The sequence below is a fragment of the Dendronephthya gigantea genome, unplaced genomic scaffold, assembly GCF_004324835.1.
Source record: "Dendronephthya gigantea isolate DGI-Jeju-01 unplaced genomic scaffold, DenGig_1.0 000058F, whole genome shotgun sequence".
NCBI classification, from domain to species: domain Eukaryota; kingdom Metazoa; phylum Cnidaria; class Anthozoa; order Malacalcyonacea; family Nephtheidae; genus Dendronephthya; species Dendronephthya gigantea.
Window position 1 is genome coordinate 381847 of NW_021163068.1, and position 24465 is coordinate 406311.

The window sequence follows — 24465 nt, forward strand, 5'->3', positions numbered from 1 at the left end:
GTATATTTATATACTGAGTATATTGTATTTGAAAATATAATATGGATGGTTCATGCATGCATGATTCAATGAAATTTGTATTTTGTGCATACAATTCCCTCGCCTTATTCATCATAAGTTGAAACATTTAAGAACTCGTATTCTACATCTGCATTTTAGAAACACCAAGTTAACGTCAACACTTCACCGGTTAGAACAAAATGAAATCGTTTTTGGCTGGCTGTTTATTTGTTTGTTCCGTGGTAGTCTTGTTGTCAAGCTTTGCCCAGTAAGTACCAAGTTCATCCTTTTTTTTATACAAAGAGTTCAGTATGAACTTGAGAACTCTCGTGCAAATAATTTTCAAAAGAAATCCTTTAAACGGATGGAATCCATCAACCTTTAATATTCCTGTTGCAATAATTATTTAAAAACTAGCTACAAAAGATTTATTATGCTCACTTTGAAAATTCCGAATCATTTGAATTCCTCAATTCATTCACTGACTTTTATTTGCCTTTCAATTTAACCAACGGCAGTTAGAGATAAGACTAGTAATAGTTTAGACTGTACAGGCATGCCAAAGAACGCGACATTGGAGCAACTTTAAATGCAAACTTTAAACTGCAAATGTTCTGTTTTACTAATTTTGGTTTGAATGATAATGAAATGATGATGAATTCCAATTATTCCACGTCGTTTATACCACTTGAAAGAAATACGAGTTCTTCAGTAATTGAGCTCTACCTGTACTAGTAGACACCTAGCAACCATTGCCCTTGAACTTCGAAATTGTTGCAAAGATATTGTGAAACGATATTCTTCACGAAAATAGATAACTGATTTTACGTTTATACAGAGGCTGCACTCTAGACTTCATGAGTTGTGGTTATGATGGAATGTGTTGCAGTGGGACATGCAAAAATAGTGAATGTTATCCCGAGAAGAAACGTTCTTTGGTTGAAGAATTATTCAGAAAAGTGGAAAAACGGTAAAATTAATGTTTGGTTCAAGCTAACCCATCCCATTTAACCGGCAATGTTTTATTGCGGAGTCGTTAAATAATAAATAGGGATGGATGGACTTCATGTTCTGGGTAAAAAAGTTGAAATGAAGACTAGCCTAAAAATAATGTTATTCGTATCTATGTTTGTTTGTTTGCAGAGACTGTACTCCAAACTTTCTCAGTTGTGGTTATGACGGGATGTGTTGCAGCGGAACATGCCAAAATGGTGAATGTTATCCACAGAAGAAACGTTCTCTTTTCGAAAAATGGATTGAGGAACGGTAAAGCATCTTTTGTTCGAGAATTTATCAAAAACGCTAAAACTTTTCCTTCAATACACTCTTATCCCACAACCCACTTTTACCTGGAAAAATGACGCTCTTTCGCCGGGGAATCGCTTGAAACAAAAAGCGATGGTAAAACAATCGCCTTATGTACGCTCTCCAATCCATTTCACCTTCAATGATTGAGGGTGTTGATTTTAGATTGGAGTTCAATCATTGCAAATCGGGTTCTCAATGGTTCTTAATAATATTTCAGAAATAATGTACGACGTACCTATTGGATACCGACTGCAGGTCGAAGATGAAAACTGTTCTGAGTGTAAGTGAAATGCTCTAATCCTCAAGTTTTCAGTATCAAATTAAAGAATCTCATGATATGCAGATATTTACGCATGGACAACAGAGACGGGGCCGGAGGAATTTAAACCCCCCCTCCCACCCGCTTTCATTAGCGTTAAAGACTTATTTAATAATAATAATAATAATAATAATAATTTATTTATCCATCTTAGGTATAAAATTACAATGGATTTACAATTACTAAATATGATTAAAATGTATGTATATATACAAATATAATAAATTTACGATTTTAAAATTATGTCTATAATAGTGCATTAGTCCTTGGAATAAACGAAAGTTTATGCCTATTGGTATGAGAGAAGAACTGCGGTAGAGTTCTTGGAGTTCTTAGATTATATGTTGTCGTCACAATATCTGGTATGTATTTCCTGCAAGGGTGCGTTTCATTATCCATAATTTTCTTGTATTCACGTATGGCGAGCATGTCACGACGCTGTTCAAGAGACTGAAATGAATCAGACGGCAGAGCAAGTATTTTTAGACTTCGAGTTTGAATGTTCTCCACCTCATCTATTAAATATTGTGGTAAACCACTCCAAATTGGGGCTGCATATTCCAAAACCGGCCTAATTTTCGTGAAGTAACAAGTTAAACCTACTTCCGTCGGTAGGTTTGCTCGGCGGCATTCCGGAGGTGGAATAAACGTTTGTTTGCCTTTTTAGTAATTTCTTCAACGTGTGTGTTCCATTTAAGGGTATCGTTACACCAAAGGCCCAGCAGCTTGAACGTTTTTACTCTTTCAATTGTATCATTACCAATCATAAGTGAAGGTGGTGCAGGAATTCCTTCTTTGAAGCAAATCCACATATCTTTAGTCTTTTTTATATTAAGTTCCATCTTGTTTCTAAGTGCCCAGTCATTCGTTGCATCTAACACCGTTTGCATGTTGCCAGTGGAGCAATATGAGATTGCCTCATCCTGAGTGCAATCATCTGCATATTTGTATGTATTAATCTGCAAATGGTTGGGAATGCAATCTTCAAGATCGTTAACATAGACATTAAACATTGTTGGTGAGATGACAGAGCCCTGGGGAACTCCAGAAGGACAGGACCTAATAGATGATAAACTCGCACCTATTTTTACTCGCTGGCTTCTTCCTTCTAAGAAACTCTTCGTCCATAACCAAAGCATTTAGATACATTCATTTCAGCTAATTTTCTTAGGAGCAAACCATGGTCAACCATATCGAAAGCTTTACGAAAATCAATAAATAAGGCATGAATTCCCATTCTTCCATCCCGTGAATTTTCGGTCTTATTGTACCAATTTTGGGTAATACTCGCTAACGCAGATACTGTTGATCTTCCTTTTGTAAATGCATGTTGATTATCTTTGATGTTAAGGTCATTTTTATTCAGTTTAAGTTAAGTTGTATGGTTTCCAAGATTTTTGCCATTTGCGGTAATACAGAGATTTGCCGGAAATCATTGTCAATATCATTCGGGGGTATACTTTGGGCACAGGGGTGACCAATGCGTGCTTATAGAGAGTCGGGTATTTGGACTGGGAAATGCTAGAGCAGATGATATTATGAATAATAGGGGCAAGCTCTTCACTGTAACGTTTCAGTAGCCATGCAGGAATGTCGTCCGAACCACTTGCTTTCTTAGGGTTTAGGTGTTTGAGAATTGCCTTAATTTGTCCAATCGAAGGTAACAGCGGCTTGGTATCTTTGAGTAAATGTTCAATTTCCTCTAGTTTTGGTTTTTCATTAGGAGTGGTGCTCTGCCAAGGCTTGGTAAACTTTGTTGTAAGCGTTCAGCTAGGTCATCTGTGGGGGCTGCTGAAGATTGGAAGTTACAATCATTAGCAGCCACAAGTTCATATATAATTTTATACCACTTTGCTGGGCTTGTTACACGTGTATCTTCCGCTTTCGATTGATAATACGTTTTCTTAGCACTAGATATAAGTGAAGAAACTTTGTCACATAATAATTGGTATCTTGATCTGTTCCCTGACATAAACGCTTTTTGTCTGGCCTTTATTTCTTGCTTTATACGCGGGGTCATCCAAGGTTTATCTGAAGGATGAAAACGTACAGTACGTTTGGGCAGCGTTTTATCAAGAATACGCGTGATCATACTTGTAAATTTCGAAACTTTATCGTCAATCTCATCAGCATCATAAACCATTTCCCAGCTTTGCCTGTTCAGATGGACACTCAGATCGATTAAGTTACTACATTTTGTCAGGCGTACTTTTCGGGAAATCGCCTTCACTTTTTCTTTCAGCTTTGGGGTGAGTAAGAGACACTGATGGTCCGAGCGGCCAATCGGCGGGAGATGTTGGATGTCATTGTAAAATTCTGACATATTAGTAAGGATTTGATCTAAAATATTTCTGCCCTTAGTAGGAGCTCGTACAACTTTGCAAAGGTTAAAGCGCCTACATACTAGATTCAGTTTCATTTTGTTAAAATCTCCGGCGATGATTATACCTGCTGAAGGATGGTCTTTCAGAATTTCATCAAGTCCATTTGTGATATACTCGAGCATTGCTCTTTCATCTTCCATCGTCTGACCTGGTGGGTAGTATACACTAATAACTATTATGGCACTATAAGGCCTGGGAGTTCTAGGCGGTTTAAGCAGGAGCCATAAGACTTCTTTATCTTCCACTTCAAGATTTGTAAGACGGGTAGTAGGCATTTGATGGTGCACATAGGCTAAGACACCGCCACCAGGGGTAGGGCGGTCTCGTCGATATGCGTTGAACTTCTCACTAATTTCTATAGCAGCATCCGGAATATTTGAGTTCAGCCAGGATTCTGTAATTATGACCAGAGATGGGTTATTGACAGCAGCGATTCCAGAAAGTTCTGTAATTTTATTTGTCACATGACATGCATTGGTTAGGAGTATAGATGGAACTGAGTAGGTGCTAGGTGGCATAACTAAGTTACTTTTCGTTAAAGAAATTGGCACTAGATTACAACGATATTTTTGAGCATTATATCTCGGTTTTGTAGTGGGTCTATGCGAAGAGATTCGGACTGGAATTGAGTTCACCATTTCACTAGAGGGTGCATCATCATCATCTAGTTCATTTCCTGCTAAAAATGTCTTGGAGGAGTAATAAACACCCTTCTCAACCAGCGGGTGGGGATCTTGTCTTAGCGTCTTAGAGGTGTCATTGGGATCGACGCCAGAGGTGGTGGTAGGTATGGAAGTGGAGGTTGGTATGGGGATAATAGTGGGTACGAAGGGGGCAGGAAAGGGGGGTAATGAACTGACTGGAACGGGGAGAATGACGAAAATTGAGAGGAAAAGGGGGCCAATTAAAATTGGGTTTTTGAGGTTGTAATGAAGAGGCATGGTTTTCCGTATTTTGAGGATGACGTCTGATTGTAGGGTCATTGCCTTGGGTATGGAGGAAATCACAATTATTGCCTTTAAGGCAAAAGCCCTTCCTACGTACAAAAGGGCAGGGAACCAGATGTTTGGGGGTTTTAAATTTATCTAAATGATTAGGCGCTTGACTGATTACTGTGTTATTTTGCTGAATAATGTTCCTGCTTGCATTAAGATGACTTGCTTCGCACACTTCGTTAACTTCAATTGTATTCTGCTCATTATTTATCTCTTCTTCTGCAGTAGCAATACCTTTTTGCATATAATTAAGCGGATTTCCATCGTTTTTCTGATTTTTATCTATATTTTCTTGAAGGTTTGTAAGAACTTCGGTTATATGTACCAGAGAATCAGATAGTGCACGAATGGCTTCGGTATTGATAGCCTGTCCGGCCATAAGCGCTTCAGTATCCAAGCTGTTAGCATTACTTTTGTGAACACGGCCTTGCTGAGTATCAGTTTCGCTTGAGTTAGCTGAGTCGTTTACGACAACCACATCATTCTCGAGGTCGTTTACAGCGACATTTTCAGCGAAACTTTGACTGAGCATAGAGCAAAGAAGCTTCGTAATTGCATCCGCCTCTGCTCCTTCGAGATGTAGTAGGTTCTTGCTCCTTCTCCATTTGATTAAAATATTGTTCGATTTAAATACTTTCTGGTCGCCGCCTGGCTGCTCCCACACACCGTCAATATTTAGATCTTGACTTACGAAATACTTCAAGGATTCGTAGTCACCGTTCCAAGCAAGGCGTAGATTGTTTACTGGAGATGACATTATGCATTAATCGTATAATCACAAACGAAGAGGCGATAAAATGAGATTTCCAACTAGGCTGAAATAAACACGTCCGTCCGTTCACGTTCACTGTGCGTAACCATTAAAATTTCATTGGGGGTTCTATTTAAGACTTAGCCCCCATCTTTCTCACACGCTCCCCTACTCTCCGCTTTCTTTCCCGAGTCCCTTGGAATAAAATCACCTGCCGCCATCTTGTTTTGCAATTAGAAATTTGCACAAGATATATATGGAGGAAATATTTTTATGCCACTTCCCTTCAAAATTACCCCTCACCCAAAAGTTTGCTTTAGTTGAACGGCACATTTTTCGTTCGTTAATTATTTATTCTATTTTATCGCAGGGCGTCACAAAGTATTTTGATACAAAACCTAATAAAGGACGCAGTTGCATGTTATAAAGCAGAATATTTCATTAGCATACTGTATTAAGGTTGCATTTTCTGAAATAAAATACCTAGCTTTATACTGAGAATGTATGAATTGTATTGCTTGAATGAAATACCACAGATCCATGTCCACTCAATATAATGGACATGATCTGACATGCATGATTGATTTTGGGAAAAACATGCCTTGAGGATCTATGCTGCGTGTGATCGATTACCTACCGGCTTGTGTTTGCGTTTAAAGAACGCTTTTCACAGTGCATAATGGGAATTTTATCAAACTCGGTAAAAACGTTAAGGCTAACTTTTACACAAATGCGTTGCTTGTTAATGATTAAATGGAATACCGTTGCAAATGCTCTGGTTTTACATAGGAATGCTATTCAACACTATGGATGCTCCGCCATTTTACTCTGATCCTATCAGGCTAAAAACCAACTTTTCTGCATAGTAAATATAAGATGTTAATCCGTGGAGTCATTTTAGACTGACTGTTGCTTGTCAACACAAAAAACATTCGGTATAATAATTGATGATCATTCGATTAGAAATTTAGCGCAGCGATTCCTTTCAATAGAAACAATTACGTTTCCATTTTTGAGAAGCTAAACATTTTTTTTAAACACCCACAATTAGCTTGTAACTAATTGCTACCTGTGAACGTCTCAAAAATTTGAATTAGAAGGCTCCCACAAATAACATAATAAATTGCTTTCTAATTCGAATGGCGGGACAGAAATGGATCATTTCTGTAAAATTTTTAATGCTAAAGTATTTCAACAGGGAAATAAAACTAATTTTCCTGCTGATCAAAATACTTTGAGTTTTCTTTAAAGTGAATGCGTCTAGCGCTACGGCGTAAGTAACTAACTCCTCCTTTTCGGGAGACAATTACCTGTCATCCTTCGGCAAAATTCCATATACATTTACTGTTAAAGTTTTCTTTGAAGATGGCTTGAAACGTGAAACGTCACGCTTGTAATAATCTTCATGAACGAAAATAAAAAGTGTCACCGGATAGATCATGTGATGATTTAGCTTTCAAAATATACGGCATTAACGTTAATCTGAGGACTTGTGTTTCATGCGATGGTGTGGGCGGCCATATTGGATAATTAGAGTTAATTAACAAGTAATCTAATTTCGATTTTTATTTTTCTAATCAAATTTAAATTTCGATTTTTCGTAATTTGCCCTTAAAGAATCGATATTGCTAAGTCTTTATCGCGTAAATTTGAAATAAATGCTTTAAAAGGGTATATGGCCATGCACCCTGAATCAAGTGTTACGGCTTTTTTCCAATCATCGTAATGGAGAACTCGTAAGTTCGCAGTGGGGGTTTTCATTTCATTGGGAAATAAAATTGATTTCAAGTCAACTTTAATTACATGCAAGCCACTCGAGGAGAGCTGGCGAATAGGTTCTTGCGTGGTTAAATCATAGTCAGTAGGGATGTTTACATGAGCGCGGTTATTGAAATTTAACGAAGCGTAAAATGGACTTTGAGGTATTGAAATGAGTAAATAACATGATTCTGGTAGTCGTGTTATCATCCTAACAATAGCATGTCCAGGGGCGCCGGAATATCGATAATAACGGGGGCAGATATTCATATATTCGTGTTCTGCATTATTAACTCCTTTTGAAATCGATTGTTTTTACGATCTGCGAACACGAATATATGAATATCTGCCCCCGTTATTATCGATATTCCGGCGCCCCTGAGCATGTCAGCGTTTTCTTTCCAGAATTGTGTCACTTAGTACGTTATTCCAATACCCCAAACCGGGCTCATGTGAACAGCCCCTTAAATGAGAGTTCAGAAAGCACACTCGCAAATATATGCATCCAATGCCAATGGGCTGTTTTTGAGGTTGAACATTTTATTTGCCGAACCCAACATCAATGAGCTACAATCTTTACGTTTTTTTGGTGCAAACGATTCAGCACACGAAATTCAAGTTATATATGCTGACAAAAGCTGTCATATAGTGAACGTCAAGTCGAGATCTTGCGAGCTGGCTTTAAAAGAGGCGAACATTGGTGAAGCAAATAAGATTTGGAATGTTTTCAAACTTACACAATTACGGCGGTAATACCAAGGAGACAAGAAATAGGTGATTTATAAACAGGACGTACATACTTACCGAAGCGTGCCATCTTTTCCCTTAACTTTATTTTTACACAGATCAACGCTTGTTAAATCAGTTATCGTGTTACACCTGAAACATGATGACAATAACTAAGATTAGGCTAGAACTTAGGCTAAAACTAAGGAGTAAGGTACAGTAAGAATTCAGACAGATCAACAATTTTATGACGAGAAGTAATCGAGTGCTCTAAATCACAAACTCAGGCATTCAAGTGCCACCAAAGGCAAAGTAAAAACGACTGATATATTTTGTCATTTATATATACTCACCTTAATTCGGGTCAATGCTCAAACAAAAGCTTTCTTTTACAATTTTTCTTCGTCCACAATGATGTGCTTGGCACATGCAACGGCTTTCACGTTTCAACTTTCAAATCTGCCACGCAAATGCTTAAGCACCGCTGCATGGCTTAATTCTTTAGCAAAATTCAAGCATTGATTGGTTGGCCATAAACAAAAGGATGATTACGCTTATAGCATACGAAATTATATCGACGAAATGAATAAAAAGAATAAGAATTGGCTTGAATATTAAATGCTTTATAGTGTCAGCTTCCCGCTAAATGAAGCTCGGCTTTTAACCGAGGTTTTAAAAGGACGCAATATACATGTATACCGTATACGTGCATGCACAACTGGCCGGGCCCTTTGTATTTGTGAGTTAACTAGGAATTAACTATATGCAAATGTAGTTAAAGAGTTATGCAACCGGCCATTGACGTTATAAAATACAGCCTTTGTATTGAAAAAAGCAGTATACTGACTGCAATTGCTTTATCTATTATCATAAGTTAATTGGTTATGTACAAAATTGGACTCGGCTCGTGGCAAAATTTTTGTTCTAACCACGCTTTTGTTCCACCTGTGCATACATTACTGAACAGACAAAGGTCAAATGTAACCTTGTACACGTCTGTGGTAAAATATCAAATAGGATATTCGATTGTTAATAATGTGAAGTCAACATAACGAAACGAATAAATGTGTTCAAGAATATCAACTATGAGAATAATAGTTGTTAAATGTTTGTGATATACACCATGTAATTCATACAAACACTTAACAACTATTTAACAACACCATTCTAAGAACATATGAGAATAATGATAATCTAATTGCTAAAAATGCTAACGATCTATTATTTTCTATAATTATCGGATAAAATAATATTTCACTGCATGGAAAATTGTTGGAGTGAGATATATTATTTACAAGGTAAGCGTGAGCGAGGCATTTTCTTCTACTTGGCGCTGAGGAAATCAATTATTTCTTTTAAATTTATATTTGGCGTCCTCAAGCTTCCCTCAGACCCGTAAGGGAATAGAATGTGTTTTAAACTCCACCGGCGATGATTGTCTTTCATTCACCTATGAGAGGAATAAGCAAAAACAGTTTATTTGATAGTTATTTCTGTGTAGTTATTATACTCACAAAATCGTTCGATTAAATGCACTTACCTTTGGTTCAAGAGGTTTTCTCAAGTAATGTTGAGGACTCGGCGTATTACTGAATGAATTCCCAGGACTATTGCTTTGAAAATTTTCTTTACCTGCAAAAGCAACGGGCAGTTTAGCTATTACGGTAAAAAAATAGGCCTTTCGAAAGGGTAGTGTGGCAGCTCCTCGCAAGAATGATCTTCATTGACTACTGAAGCTTACAATACATTTCTGTTTCAACCAATAGCATAGCTTCGTTCTTTAGAAAGCATAGAGAAGCATTATCCAATTGGATGAAAGCTTCCGAGCATGTCCCTTTCAAAATATATAAATATATATAGATTTCAGCTTCAATAATAATTAACCCTCGTACCCAGGGTCTCCTTTACCTACGGCGAAGCTAGATCATGGTATAGGTAAAAATATTCTATTCGCTGGATAGCGCTATCCAGCTTTCGTACAACCGGCCCCCATATATACATGCAAGGATCACCGCATGTTTAAAGGCGGTTTTGGAAAAGTTTTTAGGCAGACGATTGAGAGTAGTTCCATGTACAAATGGCAGTAATAATTTCACTAAGGAGACTAATAACGTGAACCTAGCTCTCTAGGTATAGGTATATAGGTATATAGTTAAGCGGCAGTTGATTCTGATACCCACCAGGTGAAGCAGCTGCCAGCCTAGATTTGGCGAACTTGCTTTTTAATGCGTCAGCGATAATCGAAGCGGGATCAGCAGCCTTGGTTTTCCGAGGAGGTCTTCTGATTGGCGTACCGCCCGGGGACCTTAGTAAAACACAACACGAAATAATTTGAATTGTTATGTAATTTAGGTGCTATGTATTTTAAATGTAATTGGTTCATTTGTAGTCACATGACTTTAAACAAGTGTAATTTTTCCCGCCAGGGAAACAAGTGAAAAATTGTTGCCCGCTTCTTGTCATAACAAAGTAAAATATTTTTTAAATGAAATTGTTGTGTAACAGGATGTATGTTTTTGTTCCTATATAACAAAGAACTTAATGTACACTAACTAACTAACTAAAGCAACTAAGATTTTACTATGCAAAGTGCAGTTAAAGAGTTTTATACAACCGGCCATGATTATTTATATATATGCAAAGCATATCGCGACTTCTAGTTAAAAGAACGGTTGGCAGGATTATTCAAGGAATTTAAACATTCAATTGCTATAGTTATCAATCATTAATTTGTCTTTTAAGAAACTGGGAAATTTCAGGGTACCTACTGCCTTAGTGGGGGAGGGGTGGGCATCTTTTTCCCAGTTAAGTGTAGATATGGTTCCAACCAGTTGAAAACTAATTCTCACTAACTGATACATAAACTAAACATGCCAACCCCTAGCTAGCATGAAAATTGTGTTTACCAATGTTATATCTAGTAAACTTTTATTTAAGTCAATTACCTTTCAACCGCTTTCAGCTTTACTTGATTCAGATCTTTTAAAATTGCCGTCATATCGAGCATGTTTCCATTTACAGCAGAGGGAGGTTTACCAATTTTCTTAATTTGGCGGAGGAAAAGAATAGAGATTGTAAAACATCGAATGTATATAATTAGTACACTAGAATACCAGATTCAACAAAGTGAAACAAAACATGTGATGTTGGTCAAGTAGATCCTTACCTTTTTAGGAGTTTGTGATACTGCTCTAGTGGTGGGCAAAGGAGGTGGTGGTGGAGGTAATGGAGGTGGGGCAGGGGGTAATACCATACCTACATGATGATAACATAATTCATATCAATTGAATGTCAACCATTTTTAATATTTAGAATATCAGATAACATTCTATTATTCCTTTGCACGGGGGTCAACCATTTAAAACCGTGTGCAATTACATGTTGTTATGGAGACAAAGATGCATTTTTACATCATACTTGTGGTTTCTGAATTGTCTTCTTGTTTCAGGACAAATCCAGCGATTTGTGCTCTCAATCTGCTTAATTCATCTTCCAATGCAGTGATTTTCCTAACTGCATCATCTGATACAACCATTGAGTTCTGATAAGTATTCTCATGGCAGCTTTCATTGATGGTATCCCAAGCAATGGAGCAGCTTTCAGGACTGATTGTGTTTCTGCAGGGTGTACTATGGATAAATTGAGCAGTGTGGATATTCTTCACGCCCCTGGTATATGTCTCGGTTGCCTGTTTGTGGAGCATCTTGAAAATGAAAGGTAGAATTGATTTCAATATAAACTGGATTTATCTGTTCAAGAGATTTGACCAATTCATACAGCATATGACTTTTGATTGGGATGAAAAGTGAATCCTAATTTGACCCAAACCCCATATACCCCCAAACCCCTATTTTGAGGTATCCATATGGTGCACTAATGTGTACCAACAAGCTTCAGGTGTCTATAATTGCTAGTTTTTAAGCAGTGCACAAGCATGTTGTTGAAATTTTAAGCAGAGTAAAAATTATATTGAAAAGTTCAGTTCAGCACAACTCTCGTTTTTTCAACGTCTTTTATAACAATAAACACACTGTATGCTGCAGAAATTGCATGGCTGGCTATATGTATAGAATATTACAAAACTCACATAGAAATATGGCCGTTTTCCTGGTTGTATTGGCAACCTATTTCCGATTTCTCGTATCAGACTTTTTCTGGCTAAAACCGACTCCATTATCGTTCTGTAGTGGTATAAAAACGGATCAAATGCCAAACCACGAGGAAGGTGGTCGCCCAAATAACGCACGATACTCTTGTTTTGCCCGTCTCGCCGAAGACAGATCGGCTGCCATCGCTTAGAGATAAGAAAATAAAATGTTAGAAGGCATACTAAGAATTCTGGGCGCTGCATATAGACTAAATAAAGCTTGAAAGTGGAGCTTCGAAATCTGCGACCAAAATATTTGCTAAATATCATGCGTGGATTAGGTTGATATTAAAACACAAGCGAACGACATAATTACCACAAATACATTCTCGCCTTCCTCTGTGTGACATAACCTGTGAAAAATCTCAGCCACATGCGCTAAAATTTGAGCAATTTCCTCGCGAATGTTGATATCACCCTCGGGTTCCATTTTGTAAAGATGTTTCAGAACCGTTTGGAAATTGAAAAGAACGTCGAGGCATTTAAATATTTCCACCAATTAGATGCCGATTTGGAAACTGTCGACCAATCACATTTCAAAGCGGCTCATTCAATTTTTCAAATGTATCGTTTTAAATTACACAAAGAACAGTCATTCAGACGATTCAGTTGAAACGTGTTGCGATTCATTGTCCGGTTATTTTGCTAAAATACTGCGTCTAAATAAATAATATGGAAGCAATAGCGTTAGTAGAACATTTGAAAGAGTTATCTGATAATCCACAAAACAGATCAACGATTGTAAAGGTAAAGAAATAATATAAATTTGCATTCAGTTCAAACTTGCAAGTCGCTGTCCCATGGCGTGTATATACACATAATATAAAATATCTGTTAAAAAGTGTAACGTTTGGTATTTTTATTTCAAACCTCGAACTACAGTTTATCACTCTGGGGTATATGAAATTAATAGGGGTACTATTTTAATGTTTCATATAGGGTATATAGAAGTAACCTCGGAAGTAACCATAGCTGTCTTCCATGGCTACCCTTTAATACTGTTAATTATATGATCTGAGATCTATGTGGAAATGAATTTATTAAATGGGAAATTTATGGTGCATTACAAGCAGCTGGGTTTATTAGGGTGAATTGCCACTAAGTCTTCAGTCTAATTCACAACACAGTTTATGGGTTCATTGGGTGCATTGCCACCAATGGTTTAGTCTAGTGGCATGACTCAATTTAATGTTTTGAAGGAGAGTTAAAGCAGGTTCTGTGTGTGCATTGGTATTCCTGAAGTTACAATGGCAGACCTCGTGATATTAAAATTGTCTTATAAAATTTCTAGAATTTTTCAAAACAAGCCTCATCTGATATTCATTTAGCAGTAGTGTGAACTAAAATAGATTAAGTATTCTTACAATATTGGATAATATTTATAAAGCAGTTCAAATGCAACACATAGAAGCTTGTTGATTTACTTATTTCTACATATTCTCACCAACTTTAGTTATTCCTTGCAGGATAAAGGATGTCTAGCAGGTCTTGTTTTATTCCTGGATAACAATGAGGCTCGAGTTGTGACGACTGCTCTTCAGGTATGGAACCTTAGAATAAAGCAATTGCCAAGAACCCATATGTAATCATTTGATCACCATAATATACTTGGTTAAGATATGTTCCAGTGTTTATCAAAAAGTCTGAATTATAAACCTCATTACATATATAGCACTTTTACTATACACTGAAGTCAATAGAACCCAGCCAATCTGAACCTTTGAAATTCTCTGTACCATTTTAAAACAATTTTTGGCTGCACTAGCAGCCATCTTTTCTTCAACAAAACTGTCTGAATAATGGTAGGATCCAAGTCCAACATAGGCATTCTTCATGACATAGGAATCATATCTCAAGATCCTAAGAATATAAGATATCTACAAGGTATCAAGACCATAAGATATCATTCCTTAGTCAGTTTATATGGCCACAAATAAAATACTCTTTAAAATAATCTTGGAGACACCATATGTTGCAATTATATGGACATTTAAGAATTCCTTGTGGGGACTCTGAAATTCCTTAGTTTTCCGTACTCTTCTTATATGATGGGTGGAGTTCTTATTGAACTTGAATTCTGGCTTTTAAGGAAAAGTTTGTAGTTGCAAGCACACAAGTATTTTCAAGACCTGGCATAAAATAACGTATACATATATTTAAAATCTTCGCCTGTAATTATTTTTAATACGAGATTTCTGACTTTAAGTGATAATAATTTCAACTTTGAAAGAATAAATGTAATGATTAGACTTATTATAAACGTATCAAAAAGTCTACAACACGAAGTATTCCCAGGCGGTCACCCATCCAAGTACTAACTTCGCCCGACCAGGCTTATCTTCGGTGATCGAACGAGAACCGGAGTTTTACTGGTGGTATGGTCGTAGACACCTACATTTGAAAATTAGGGTATATAAAGGTCCGTTTACACGTGCCATTTTACTGCGATTTTCTTCTTTTGATAAATGCGAACGAGTGGACAGTTATGATTGCACTAAAGTATACGTGTCCTATACCTGCAAACCCGTAACTTATCCACTCGTTCACATCTCTCAAAAGAGGAAAATCGTTCGATTTTGGATTCTATTCACCGATATTTAATCCGTAAGCACGATATATATCTGAACTGTTCGAACTATTTGTAAAATTCACACAGAAAATAGACGTGTTTAAAACTTTTCATTATGTTGCAATTAAATAAACTCGGTAGGTATACCATAAGTCTGAGTTTTGTCGATTTTAGTCTTAAATTAAAATCAAAAAGTCTACAACACGAAGTATTCCCAGGCGGTCACCCATCCAAGTACTAACTTCGCCCGACCAAGCTTATCTTCGGTGATCGAACGAGAACCGGAGTTTTACTGGTGGTATGGTCGTAGACACCTAAATTGGAAAATTAGCGTATATAATGGTCCGTTTATACGTGCTATTTTACTGCAATTTTCCTCTTTCTACAGATGCGAACGAGTGGACATTTGTGATTTTGCTAATATGTACGTATAAAGTACCCTTTTATACTCACAAACAACCCGTAACGTATCCACTCGTTCGCATCTATCAAAAGAGAAAAAATCGGACGATTTTGGATTTTATTCTCAACATAGATGTATTTAATACTTTTTAAATGTTGCAATTAAATGAATTCGGCGGGTATATCAATAAATCTAAGTGTGTATAGTTTTCAGTGTGAAAGTCAAGGACAAAAAGTCTACAACACGAAGTATTCCCAGGCGGTCACCCATCCAAGTACTAACTTCGCCCGACCAGGCTTATCTTCGGTGATCGAACGAGAACCGGAGTTTTACTGGTGGTGTGGTCGTAGACACCTAAATTTGAAAATTACGCTCTATGTAGTTTGGGATTATATAAAATTACGCTATAAATTGCTATAAACACCAGAAAAAAGCTAAAAATGCAAGAAGGTCAGTGTTCATATGGACTATGCACCCCATATGGACTATTTGTTTAGTTGCATGCCATCGAGCGCATTTTTTAGTTCAGCGACTGTTATATCTCCTTCGCATGATTCTCTTTCCTCGTCTGTGAGTGTTCGGGTTTCTACATCAAGGAGTTGTTTTTGTGCTTGCTCGTCTATTTGCTCTGCTGTGTATAGCGATTTGTAGAAAGCGTGTACTTCCTTAAGTATATCCTGTTGTTCTGTAATCGTTTCATTATTGTCTTTGGTCAGGATTTTAATTGTTTGCTCCGCTTGTCGCCGTTTTTCTAGCGAATAAAAATAGCGTGTGCTTTTTTCGCCCTTTTCCGTATATTCCGCCTTTGTTCTGATTTTTACACCTTCAAGCTCGCGCAGATCTAATTGTTTCAGCTCGTTTTTCGCCGCAAGATATTGTGTGACGTCTTCGTCCTTTCCTGTCATGGTCGCTGTTTGTTGGAGTCTTTTGACTCTCTGTTCTAAGATGTTACGCTCTTGTCGTTCTCTTTTTCGCTCTAATGTGCTGTGTTTTATGGCTATTTCTTTAAATTTTTGTTTCGCTTTGTCCCACCATGCTAGAGGGTTTGGGTAGTTGTCAATTTGCGTGTTCCATTCGGTCCAGAATTCTTTGATTTCCTCATTAAATTGTGCGTTTGACAGTAAGGTGTTGTTGAAGTGCCAATATCCGTTGCCTCTAGTGAGTTTTTCTAGGTCTAGCGTAATTAACGTCGCATCGTGATCTGAGTGTTGGAATGGTTTAATCTCTGTGTGTGTTACGTTTCGGTCTAACGTTTTGCTGATAAGTATTCTGTCAATTCGTGTTCTGTTTGTGCGGTTTTTAACGCGGTCATGAAGGCCTGCCCAGGTGTATTCGCGTTTGGTAGGGTTTCTTTGACGCCATATGTCAGTTAGGTTGAGTTTTGTCATAAGGTTTTGTAGTACTATCCTAGCAGTTTGCCTCGCAATAGGTGGTGCGTCTGGTAGTCTGTCATATGCCGAAAGAGCTAAGTTCGTGTCACCTCCAATGACGTTGCTATGGTCTGTTGAGGTGTATTGTTCTAAGTCTAAATAAAATTGTCTCCGTTCAATGTCGGTCCCGGGTGCGTAAACGTTTACTAGGTTGAGTTGTAGTTCGTCAATTTCGAGCAAAGCCGAAATGACGCGTCCGTCTCTGTCTTTTTTTGTGAAAGCGATGTTACAGTCGAGACGTGGGTTAAGCAGGATTGCAGTGCCGCGTGCGTTGGCTGTGCCATTGCTAAAGAGTATGTTATGTCCCCAGTCTTTCCGTATGTCGTCTTCAAGTTCGTTTGTCCAGTGTGTTTCTTGTAAGAAAATAACGTCGTATTTGTGCCGTTTAAAAAAGTTAAAGGCTGTTTTTCGTCTGTTTGTCTGTCGTAGTCCTTGTGCATTTACAGTTATAATACTAAACATTATACTAATTAATAAGGAATTGAAATATATTGTCTTAATATTGAATGTTAAAATTACCTATTACCAGAAAGTTCTTGTCTCTTCTTCATGTGGTTGTTTTCTCCATTCTGTTGTGCTTGGATTTTTTGGCGTTGCCTGTTCCTTCGTCCGTTGATGTACCGGTCGTTCTCCGAATCGGTGTTGTCTGTGGAGTGCGGCCGTTTCAATTGCGATTCGTTCGGTGCTGGTGGGGTAACTGAGGGTGTGTGATTGTCCGTTTCCATTTCTTCTTTTTCGTTTGCTTTCTCGGTTTGTTCTTGTTGTTCCGTTTCTTTGGGTTGTTCGTCATTTTCTGTGCGTTTCTCTTCGGCTTCGGTTTGGTCTTGAGGTTTGGCGGTTTCCATGTTTTTCGTAGGACAATCTATCGCGATGTGCCCAAGGATATTGCAGCGTCGGCATTCGGTGTGCGCACATTTTCTTCGGCTGTGGCCGAACTCTTTACAGGTTGCGCAGTATGGCTGCTGTCCCGAGTGGATAACTTTGCACCATTCGCTGTCTATTCGAAGAGAATAGGGGATTGATGGTTGTGCGAGGACCATCCTCACAAGGCGGTTTCCGTTCTCAATACCGGCCAGTTCGTGTCCGCTTTTGTATTTTAGTCGTACGATTGGCCCCTTTATTTCTCCATACGAGGATAAAACTTTTACTATGTCTTCGTCTGCGATATATGCACGAAGGCCGAGAAGGGAGACATTTGTGTAGTAGCCTTTCGGCGGATTGCATGACACGTGAGATGACCCCAACTCGAAGCCGTGCTCGATCAGAATTTCAGCGTGATCCTTTCCGTTTAACTCAGCCAGGTATTCGCCAGGGCGAAGTTCTTGTAGGACAACAATGCATCCTTGACATGTTTCTTCTTCAATCGCTCTTTTTATGCTCCCCAATGAAGCGTTTTCGATAGTTTTGAATACAATGCTGCGGCGTTTCCTGTCGTCTGCCATTGGCATACCGCGCGGTAAAATTTGCCAGGCAAAATTTGATAAAGTTATTGGGGATAACCCCGCTTAAACCAGATCAGTACCTTCCGAATGTTCTTAAAAAAGATATTTTTGAGTCTATTTGCTATACCAGTCGATAAAATCGCCCAAAACCAGAGAAGTTAGCGCTCGCGTAGAACGAGAACCGGTGTCTTACTGGTGGTGTGGTCGTAGACACCTAAATTTGAAAATTACGCTCTATGTAGTTTGGGATTATATAAAATTACGCTATAAATTGCTATAAACACCAGAAAAAAGCTAAAAATGCAAGAAGGTCAGTGTTCATATGGACTATGCACCCCCCAATAATTTGACCATGATCCTACCATAGAGATATCTATGGAACCTACCCGTGATTTTCGGAACATATGAAGTATCGTTTTCATGTTCTTAGACTTGAAGTGAGTTAATTCATATGACAGCATTTGCTAAGAGAAAATATTTAAAATGGTACCAGCAAAAAAATGACAAAATCAAGGCCATGCAAGGGCTGAAGGGCGAGAGTTGTAGAGATTCGTTAACAAAACTTACCTTTACCTGGAGAATATATGCAGCTAGTCTTACAACGTGTCCAATCTACTTCTTGTTTGCCAGCTCTAGTATTACGGCTGATCAAACCACGGTGGTGCGTGTTGATTTACCAGAAATTCTTTGGGTGTTGGTATTAATTCTGCACAGTCGGTTGCATCTGCGGATGAACGGCCAATTGAAAAAATATCTGAAATTGAGCAAAACATACCCATGACCATGTAACTGGTCAAACAATGAACAATTCAAAAAGGATAATAGTTTACGACTTGCATGTTAGTAAATATTTTTTCCAGGACTCTAAGTCAAGTGCACTGCACTTGTTGTAGTGAAAATTTTTTCCTTTTTCTCGGGTGAACAGTTCAATGACAATGGTTGGTTGCTTAGAACTATTAACTAGGTTTTTGGTTGTCAAACTCAAATCGACGAGTTATAAGATTCTGATTTCTGCCAATCTTTGTCACAGGCTTTGAAGAATCTGGCACAACACAAGCCAAATAGAAGCATCATGAAGAATGAGTTGGGAATGTTAGAAAGTTTGAGAGCCATCATGCACAGGTATTACCTTCATTGTATGTTGATTGTGATTAATCTTTTGGTTAGGGTGTGACTCAGTTCCATCATCTACTCTAGTTATTTTCTAATAAAATCTTGGCTAAGTGGCAGTCATCGAAGCAGTTAACTAGAACTGAAATGCTAGAATATCTATAGTTTCAGAATATCTTTTTAAAACAAATTTCCGTTCCTTATGTTTTTTAACCTATGATCAGAACCTGAGACCTTACGCGATATCTACTCTATGTATAGAAATGGTGACGCAAGGACCAAGCAATTAGCAACAGACGTTTACGATGCTTTAAACCAATCACAAGAACAGACCTCGCGCAGGTCAAGTAGCACCTCAAGGTAACCTTTAAATATGAACTGACAAATTGTACTGTTAAACAAGTTTAAATTTTAAGTGGCGCAAATACAGAATGGCCAGTTCCCCGTGGTGGAAATAATGTTCAATTATTAAAAATACCAACCGCTGACAACTTTATACATACCAACAAGCCTCGTATTTTTCTCCAATATCGTCTTCTATCTTCAAACCCATAGTCGTCAATCAACGGTGCTAGGCAGTGCCACTCGACGATCTAAAACGTACATCATTCAAATCAAAGGCCTTTCAAACCAGGTACGATATAAAAACAATTACAATGACATAATTAAATTTTACCGCATTGTCGTACATACTCGCAATTGGATGAAATTGAGACTACAACACTGGATGTAATTTAGGAATGGCTTAGTCAACAGAGTCCTCATAGTTTCCTGATGAAAATCAAACAAGACAGTGATCGTCTTTGACAAAGCTGTAGGGACTATGACATGCAACCATGCATTGTCCTTCGCGAGCAGTTTGTTATATAAATAGTTCAAAAAACTCTGTTGAAAAACTTGAAGTGTAATCTTTATTTTCAGATAACCAAGAGACTTTGTGAAGAGCAGTTACTAACCGTCCGTGGTATGGTCAGCTTCACATTTGATTTGGCAAAATCTCGATGCATCGTGCGTGCGCGACCTGAGACCACTGCAGAAACAATATGCATGGCTATCAGTAAAACTAAAGTGCTTTCTGCTCAACAAATTGTCAAGAACGAACGAGGGGAAGAGGTAATGTTATATCCTGCATTGAGTATATTTGACTTTCACAACTCCTCTTCGTAGAGATCGTTCTCCCAAAGATCGAGGTTCCCTTTTTTGGACTATTACTACCAGAGGAAATAACATTTCCACGTTTCCATCGAGTTCCTATTACATGGGAGTTATTTGTTATTGTAGGAAACTACAGTATATTCCTATGGTACCGTAGCCCGTCTTAGAAAAACATATTGCATAAAAAACAACGAATTCAGGCCTTATTTATGGGGTTATTTCTTCTCAACCTAGGTGACTGTGTCTTTCAAGTCCGGCAGTCAAAACAAAAGTAGTGTTCAAGACAACAGCGCAAATCTACCAGATTACCTTCCCGAAGAAGACGAAATTCCCGGGTCCAAAACGGTACGTTATCTGGTAGACCTCTTGTTGAGAGATTTCCTATGGGGGGGGGGGGGAGAGGGTGGACTCTAAAATTAGCTAAAATTATAAGAATTAGTTGTAGTAAACGGGTAAAGGACAGAGCAAAAAGAAGGGTAAAACTTAAGACTAGTCGAGTTCAAATCATTCGCAAATCAGTTTTAAAATGCAGATAAATGTATTCCAGAGAGTCCGAGGTTAAATAGTTCATATCCTTTGAAAGTATGAAAATCAAGTATCGGTGTATCATTTTTCTACCTTAATAGGGAAATATATGGAGAAATATATTTTCTACCTTAATAAAGAAATATATGTTTTCAGGCGTTAGCACGAGTTAAAAAGAATGATGACAAAGAAAATCAAGGATGGTTTGGTTCCGTTGGTAGTTTCATCAGCAAAACCTTATACTGGTGAAATACACATGCTGTACATACCTTGCTTTAGTACCGTGCTTATTGCGATGGTTCAGAACTTATGAAGATGCATTTTAAAACAAATGAACAAACTTACTGATCTCTCAACTGAAAAGATGATACAGCTTTATTTTCATCCCCATGGTTTTTTCAGTAATCCTTCTCGGGTGGCCAGCACAAAGAATGACGGTCGACTCTTTTCGTAGAAACAAATCTCACTTCGGTTTTAACAAATATCATGCATTTTTTATATACATTTATGCTGGCTGATACCACCTTGTAGGAGGGATTACGGTATAAAACCGTATAGATGAATTCACAAAGAGTTTAAATCTGAACTTCACTCTGAAGCTTGCCAAAACGTTGCCAAGTCAATTGCCCAATTTAATAAATCTATTCTTTAATCTATAATAAACCTTAAAACTTGGCAAGAAATTGGTAAGTTTGAGAGCGAAATTGGCAGAAATTAAAGCTTGGAATTTCTTAACTTTTTTCCATGTTTAACTGAAATTGTAAATATTTTTTATAAATATATATGTCTACATTTGAATGTGTTTTCTGAAAGTTTTGTTTCTATTTGTTTGGAATTCCCTATTGTCGTTTACCTGGTCGTTGTTTGAATATTCGAATCTTGTTTTTATGTATAGAAAAGTGACCAAATTCAACAGCTTCGTACCCAGGGTCTTTACTCATGGGGAGAAAAGACCATGGATACGAGGTTGCAAACTCTACAGTTACAAAAACCACAACAACTCCATAATTTAGCTATCACTATCGAAGTGAACGTATCTTTTTATTGTGGGGATTCATTTCCTCACTCCGTTTACGTTTTTCGTATTCTTCAGGTATATCTGAAAAAAGCAAGTAATTAGCACATCAGGGCCTGGTTGTAACAAAGGCTGCATAGCGGTATCAACCGAATAGTGATTTTTTTCAAACCGTAACTATAACAATGCTCGAATAGGGATGAAATTTGAATGAGTATTTCCTGGACAATAGACACTTCACGAATTGGTGCTCGGGCAATAAAACCATCCCACAAACAGTAGATTGCATTTCTCGTTTCCAAGCTATTGTTTTGCCGTGCATGCTCTCAAGCAAATTTGGGAAGTGTCTAGAAGTTAATTTTGATTAAAATTTGATTGAAACCACAGATAAAAATTTAATCCAACAACCACCATGGTGAGATGAGATCTGCAGATCTCAGACATATTTGTTAATTTTATTGGTCAAAAAGTGTTATAACAACCCGAGGTTAACGCCAATTTGGCGTCCTGGGGCTAGTTGTTCAAAGCTAGGTTAGCGCTAACCCTAGGTTAAATTTTCAACCCAGTGTTTTTGTTAATGTGCTTCGGAACCGCTGTTCGTTTTAAAACTTTAGAAAATATGACTTCTATCCGTCCAGAAAATATTCATGAAAAAATAAATTCAACTTTATAAACAAGCGATTAAAAAAATTAATTTAAAAATTTGCTTTAATGCAAGGTTAAACTAACCGGCTTTTGAACAATCGGCCCCTGTTTAATTGCGAACAATGCATTTTGAAAATGTACAATACTGACCTTCCCCGGTGATATCCGAGTATTTTTGAATATACGTTTTCCTGTATCGTTCTGGAAGATGTGGCGTAAAGCCTACATGAAAAACCGAAATTTAGGTTAACATAATTTCTATTTACAGGCGTCAGATTCTCTCCATTTTAAGATTCTCCATCAGCAGCTATATACGCGGCAGAAAATTTTAAAATTAAATGTTCATGTACTTTATACTATACCTAGGTATAACTCGTAGTATTTTTTCTCAGCCAACAGAACAGTTACCATACAAACCAGAAGCGGCTCAAACTCGTTTTCCTGTTGAAAATACAATAGAACATGTAACAACAAGTAATAGATAGCTGCTGCAAAGTTACTGAAAACCAACAAGCTAAATATTAAAAAACAATACAACAATAACAATTATAAAAACCTTTTTAAACTGTTTAATAGCATCCGTCACTTCTTTATACTTCTCTGCCCCAAGAACTTCGTAAAGCTTTAAATTTGGAAAAGATAGTTTTGAAATTTTTGAAAAAAAGTCTCAAGTTTTAAATGCATAGGCGGATAGGCCTATATACTTTATTTACCGTTTCCTTTTACAAACCTTTGTGAGGAATGCTTTGACAACTTGGTCTTTGCTTTTGGCAGGTGCTTTTTCCTAAGTAATTCCAGAAAAAAAGGGTTTATTCTTAGATGATGCTGAGTCTGAAGATGTAAAGTCGGTTTTGAGCTGCACACCTGCTGACATAACAAATTAAGCAAAACCCCAGGCGTTGCGACATAGCCGTTGAAACATTAATAGAAAATATGCGCAGAAGAAACACTATCATCATTTTTAATTACACTATAATCATCTTGCTTCGACAGATGAATTGTGTAAAAAAATGGCGACGCTTTTTTGGCGATGTATTTTCGGCTTCGACCTTCAATGGTGGCCTTCAAGTTGGCTTCAAAGATGGCGACCGAGTTATTCGTTCTAGTCTACTTAGAGTTCATTGGCTAAATACCTTCTCCGCTTCAACCGTTTGAGGCTCTGACTCAGGACGAGTAATCTGCAGAAAAAATAAGTAACCCCAGTTTTAAACTGAAAAAGATTCACGTGAAAATATAGATTTTAAAAGAAATGCAAAAAACAACAATGACCGTTTCCTCTGCAATATTTTCAGGTTGAGATCTACGGACAATCTACAAATGAAATGCAACAGTTACATTTAAAATGTTTAAAAATACGCTCTTAAAAAAACTCTTTTCACTTATGTGCAGAGAACGTAATACAAATTTCAAAGAAGATATAAACAACGTGTGTTTATATTATGTTGCGCCGCAATGCATTATGGAGTGGCATGATAGCGATAGGCAAATAAAAATTTAATTAATTTCATTTTAATAATGAAATGTCTTATAAAACTTTTACTAAAACTATTCATTGTAGTTTAATTTTTGCTTTATTTTATTCTGAATTAGAATGTTAAAAAATTTTTTCCCAACAAAATCGACGACAGCAGTTGGCTACCATAAAAGTGCTTCGTTATTACCGCCGAATCCCGCTCGAATTACGAACAAAATACTTCAATGTGAGGTTTTGAATGTGATTTTTGAATGTGATTTTTAAATGTGTTTCTTTCGGTGAAGCAGAGCTCCCTTCTCTACCGCACGA

General features: G+C 37.4%; 4 protein-coding genes, 2 long non-coding RNA genes and 3 other non-coding genes across 9 annotated transcripts in view; 2 read left to right on the forward strand and 7 right to left on the reverse strand.

Moving 5' to 3' along the window:
- Positions 1-181: 181 nt before the first annotated feature.
- LOC114529976 lies at positions 182-6238 on the forward strand. Its single transcript, XM_028551553.1, has 5 exons — positions 182-268; positions 839-970; positions 1144-1266; positions 1526-1588; positions 6128-6238. The coding sequence occupies exons 2-5, from the start codon at positions 871-873 to the stop codon at positions 6145-6147; spliced, it is 306 nt and encodes a 101-aa protein (XP_028407354.1). The 5' UTR covers positions 182-268; positions 839-870; the 3' UTR covers positions 6148-6238.
- A 3187-nt stretch (positions 6239-9425) lies between these two features.
- LOC114529993 (mitochondrial fission regulator 2-like) lies at positions 9426-12835 on the reverse strand. Its single transcript, XM_028551566.1, has 8 exons — positions 12705-12835; positions 12329-12535; positions 11659-11944; positions 11408-11496; positions 11187-11284; positions 10422-10546; positions 9782-9873; positions 9426-9691 (listed from the first exon to the last, which is right to left on the reverse strand). The coding sequence occupies exons 1-8, from the start codon at positions 12816-12818 to the stop codon at positions 9629-9631; spliced, it is 1074 nt and encodes a 357-aa protein (XP_028407367.1). The 5' UTR covers positions 12819-12835; the 3' UTR covers positions 9426-9628.
- Positions 12836-12979: 144 nt separating this feature from the next.
- On the forward strand, positions 12980-21496 carry LOC114529994 (armadillo repeat-containing protein 1-like). The gene is made up of 8 exons (XM_028551567.1): positions 12980-13135; positions 13855-13929; positions 19263-19354; positions 19604-19702; positions 19898-19976; positions 20264-20455; positions 20732-20842; positions 21179-21496. Exons 1-8 carry the CDS (start codon positions 13061-13063, stop codon positions 21269-21271), a joined length of 816 nt encoding a protein of 271 aa, XP_028407368.1. The 5' UTR covers positions 12980-13060; the 3' UTR covers positions 21272-21496.
- Positions 14659-14777, reverse strand: LOC114530005. The gene has a single exon (XR_003687724.1). It is a non-coding gene; the product is annotated as a 5S ribosomal RNA (ribosomal RNA).
- On the reverse strand, positions 15151-15269 carry LOC114530006. The gene has a single exon (XR_003687725.1). It is a non-coding gene; the product is annotated as a 5S ribosomal RNA (ribosomal RNA).
- Positions 15594-15712, reverse strand: LOC114530008. The gene has a single exon (XR_003687726.1). It is a non-coding gene; the product is annotated as a 5S ribosomal RNA (ribosomal RNA).
- Positions 20036-20882, reverse strand: LOC114529996. The gene is made up of 3 exons (XR_003687721.1): positions 20807-20882; positions 20299-20372; positions 20036-20113 (listed from the first exon to the last, which is right to left on the reverse strand). It is a non-coding gene; the product is annotated as an uncharacterized LOC114529996 (long non-coding RNA).
- A 474-nt stretch (positions 21497-21970) lies between the features above and the next one.
- Positions 21971-23262, reverse strand: LOC114529992. The gene is made up of 4 exons (XR_003687720.1): positions 23239-23262; positions 23045-23123; positions 22833-22904; positions 21971-22121 (listed from the first exon to the last, which is right to left on the reverse strand). It is a non-coding gene; the product is annotated as an uncharacterized LOC114529992 (long non-coding RNA).
- A 2-nt stretch (positions 23263-23264) lies between these two features.
- The window catches only part of LOC114529914 (regulator of telomere elongation helicase 1-like), a 30163-nt gene continuing 28962 nt past the window's right edge, over positions 23265-24465 (reverse strand). The window contains exons 31-33 of the mRNA XM_028551483.1: positions 23816-23860; positions 23396-23466; positions 23265-23304 (exon numbers count right to left, since the gene is read on the reverse strand). Coding sequence (XP_028407284.1) covers positions 23265-23304; positions 23396-23466; positions 23816-23860 — 156 coding nt within the window. The remainder of the gene's footprint in view (positions 23305-23395; positions 23467-23815; positions 23861-24465) is intronic.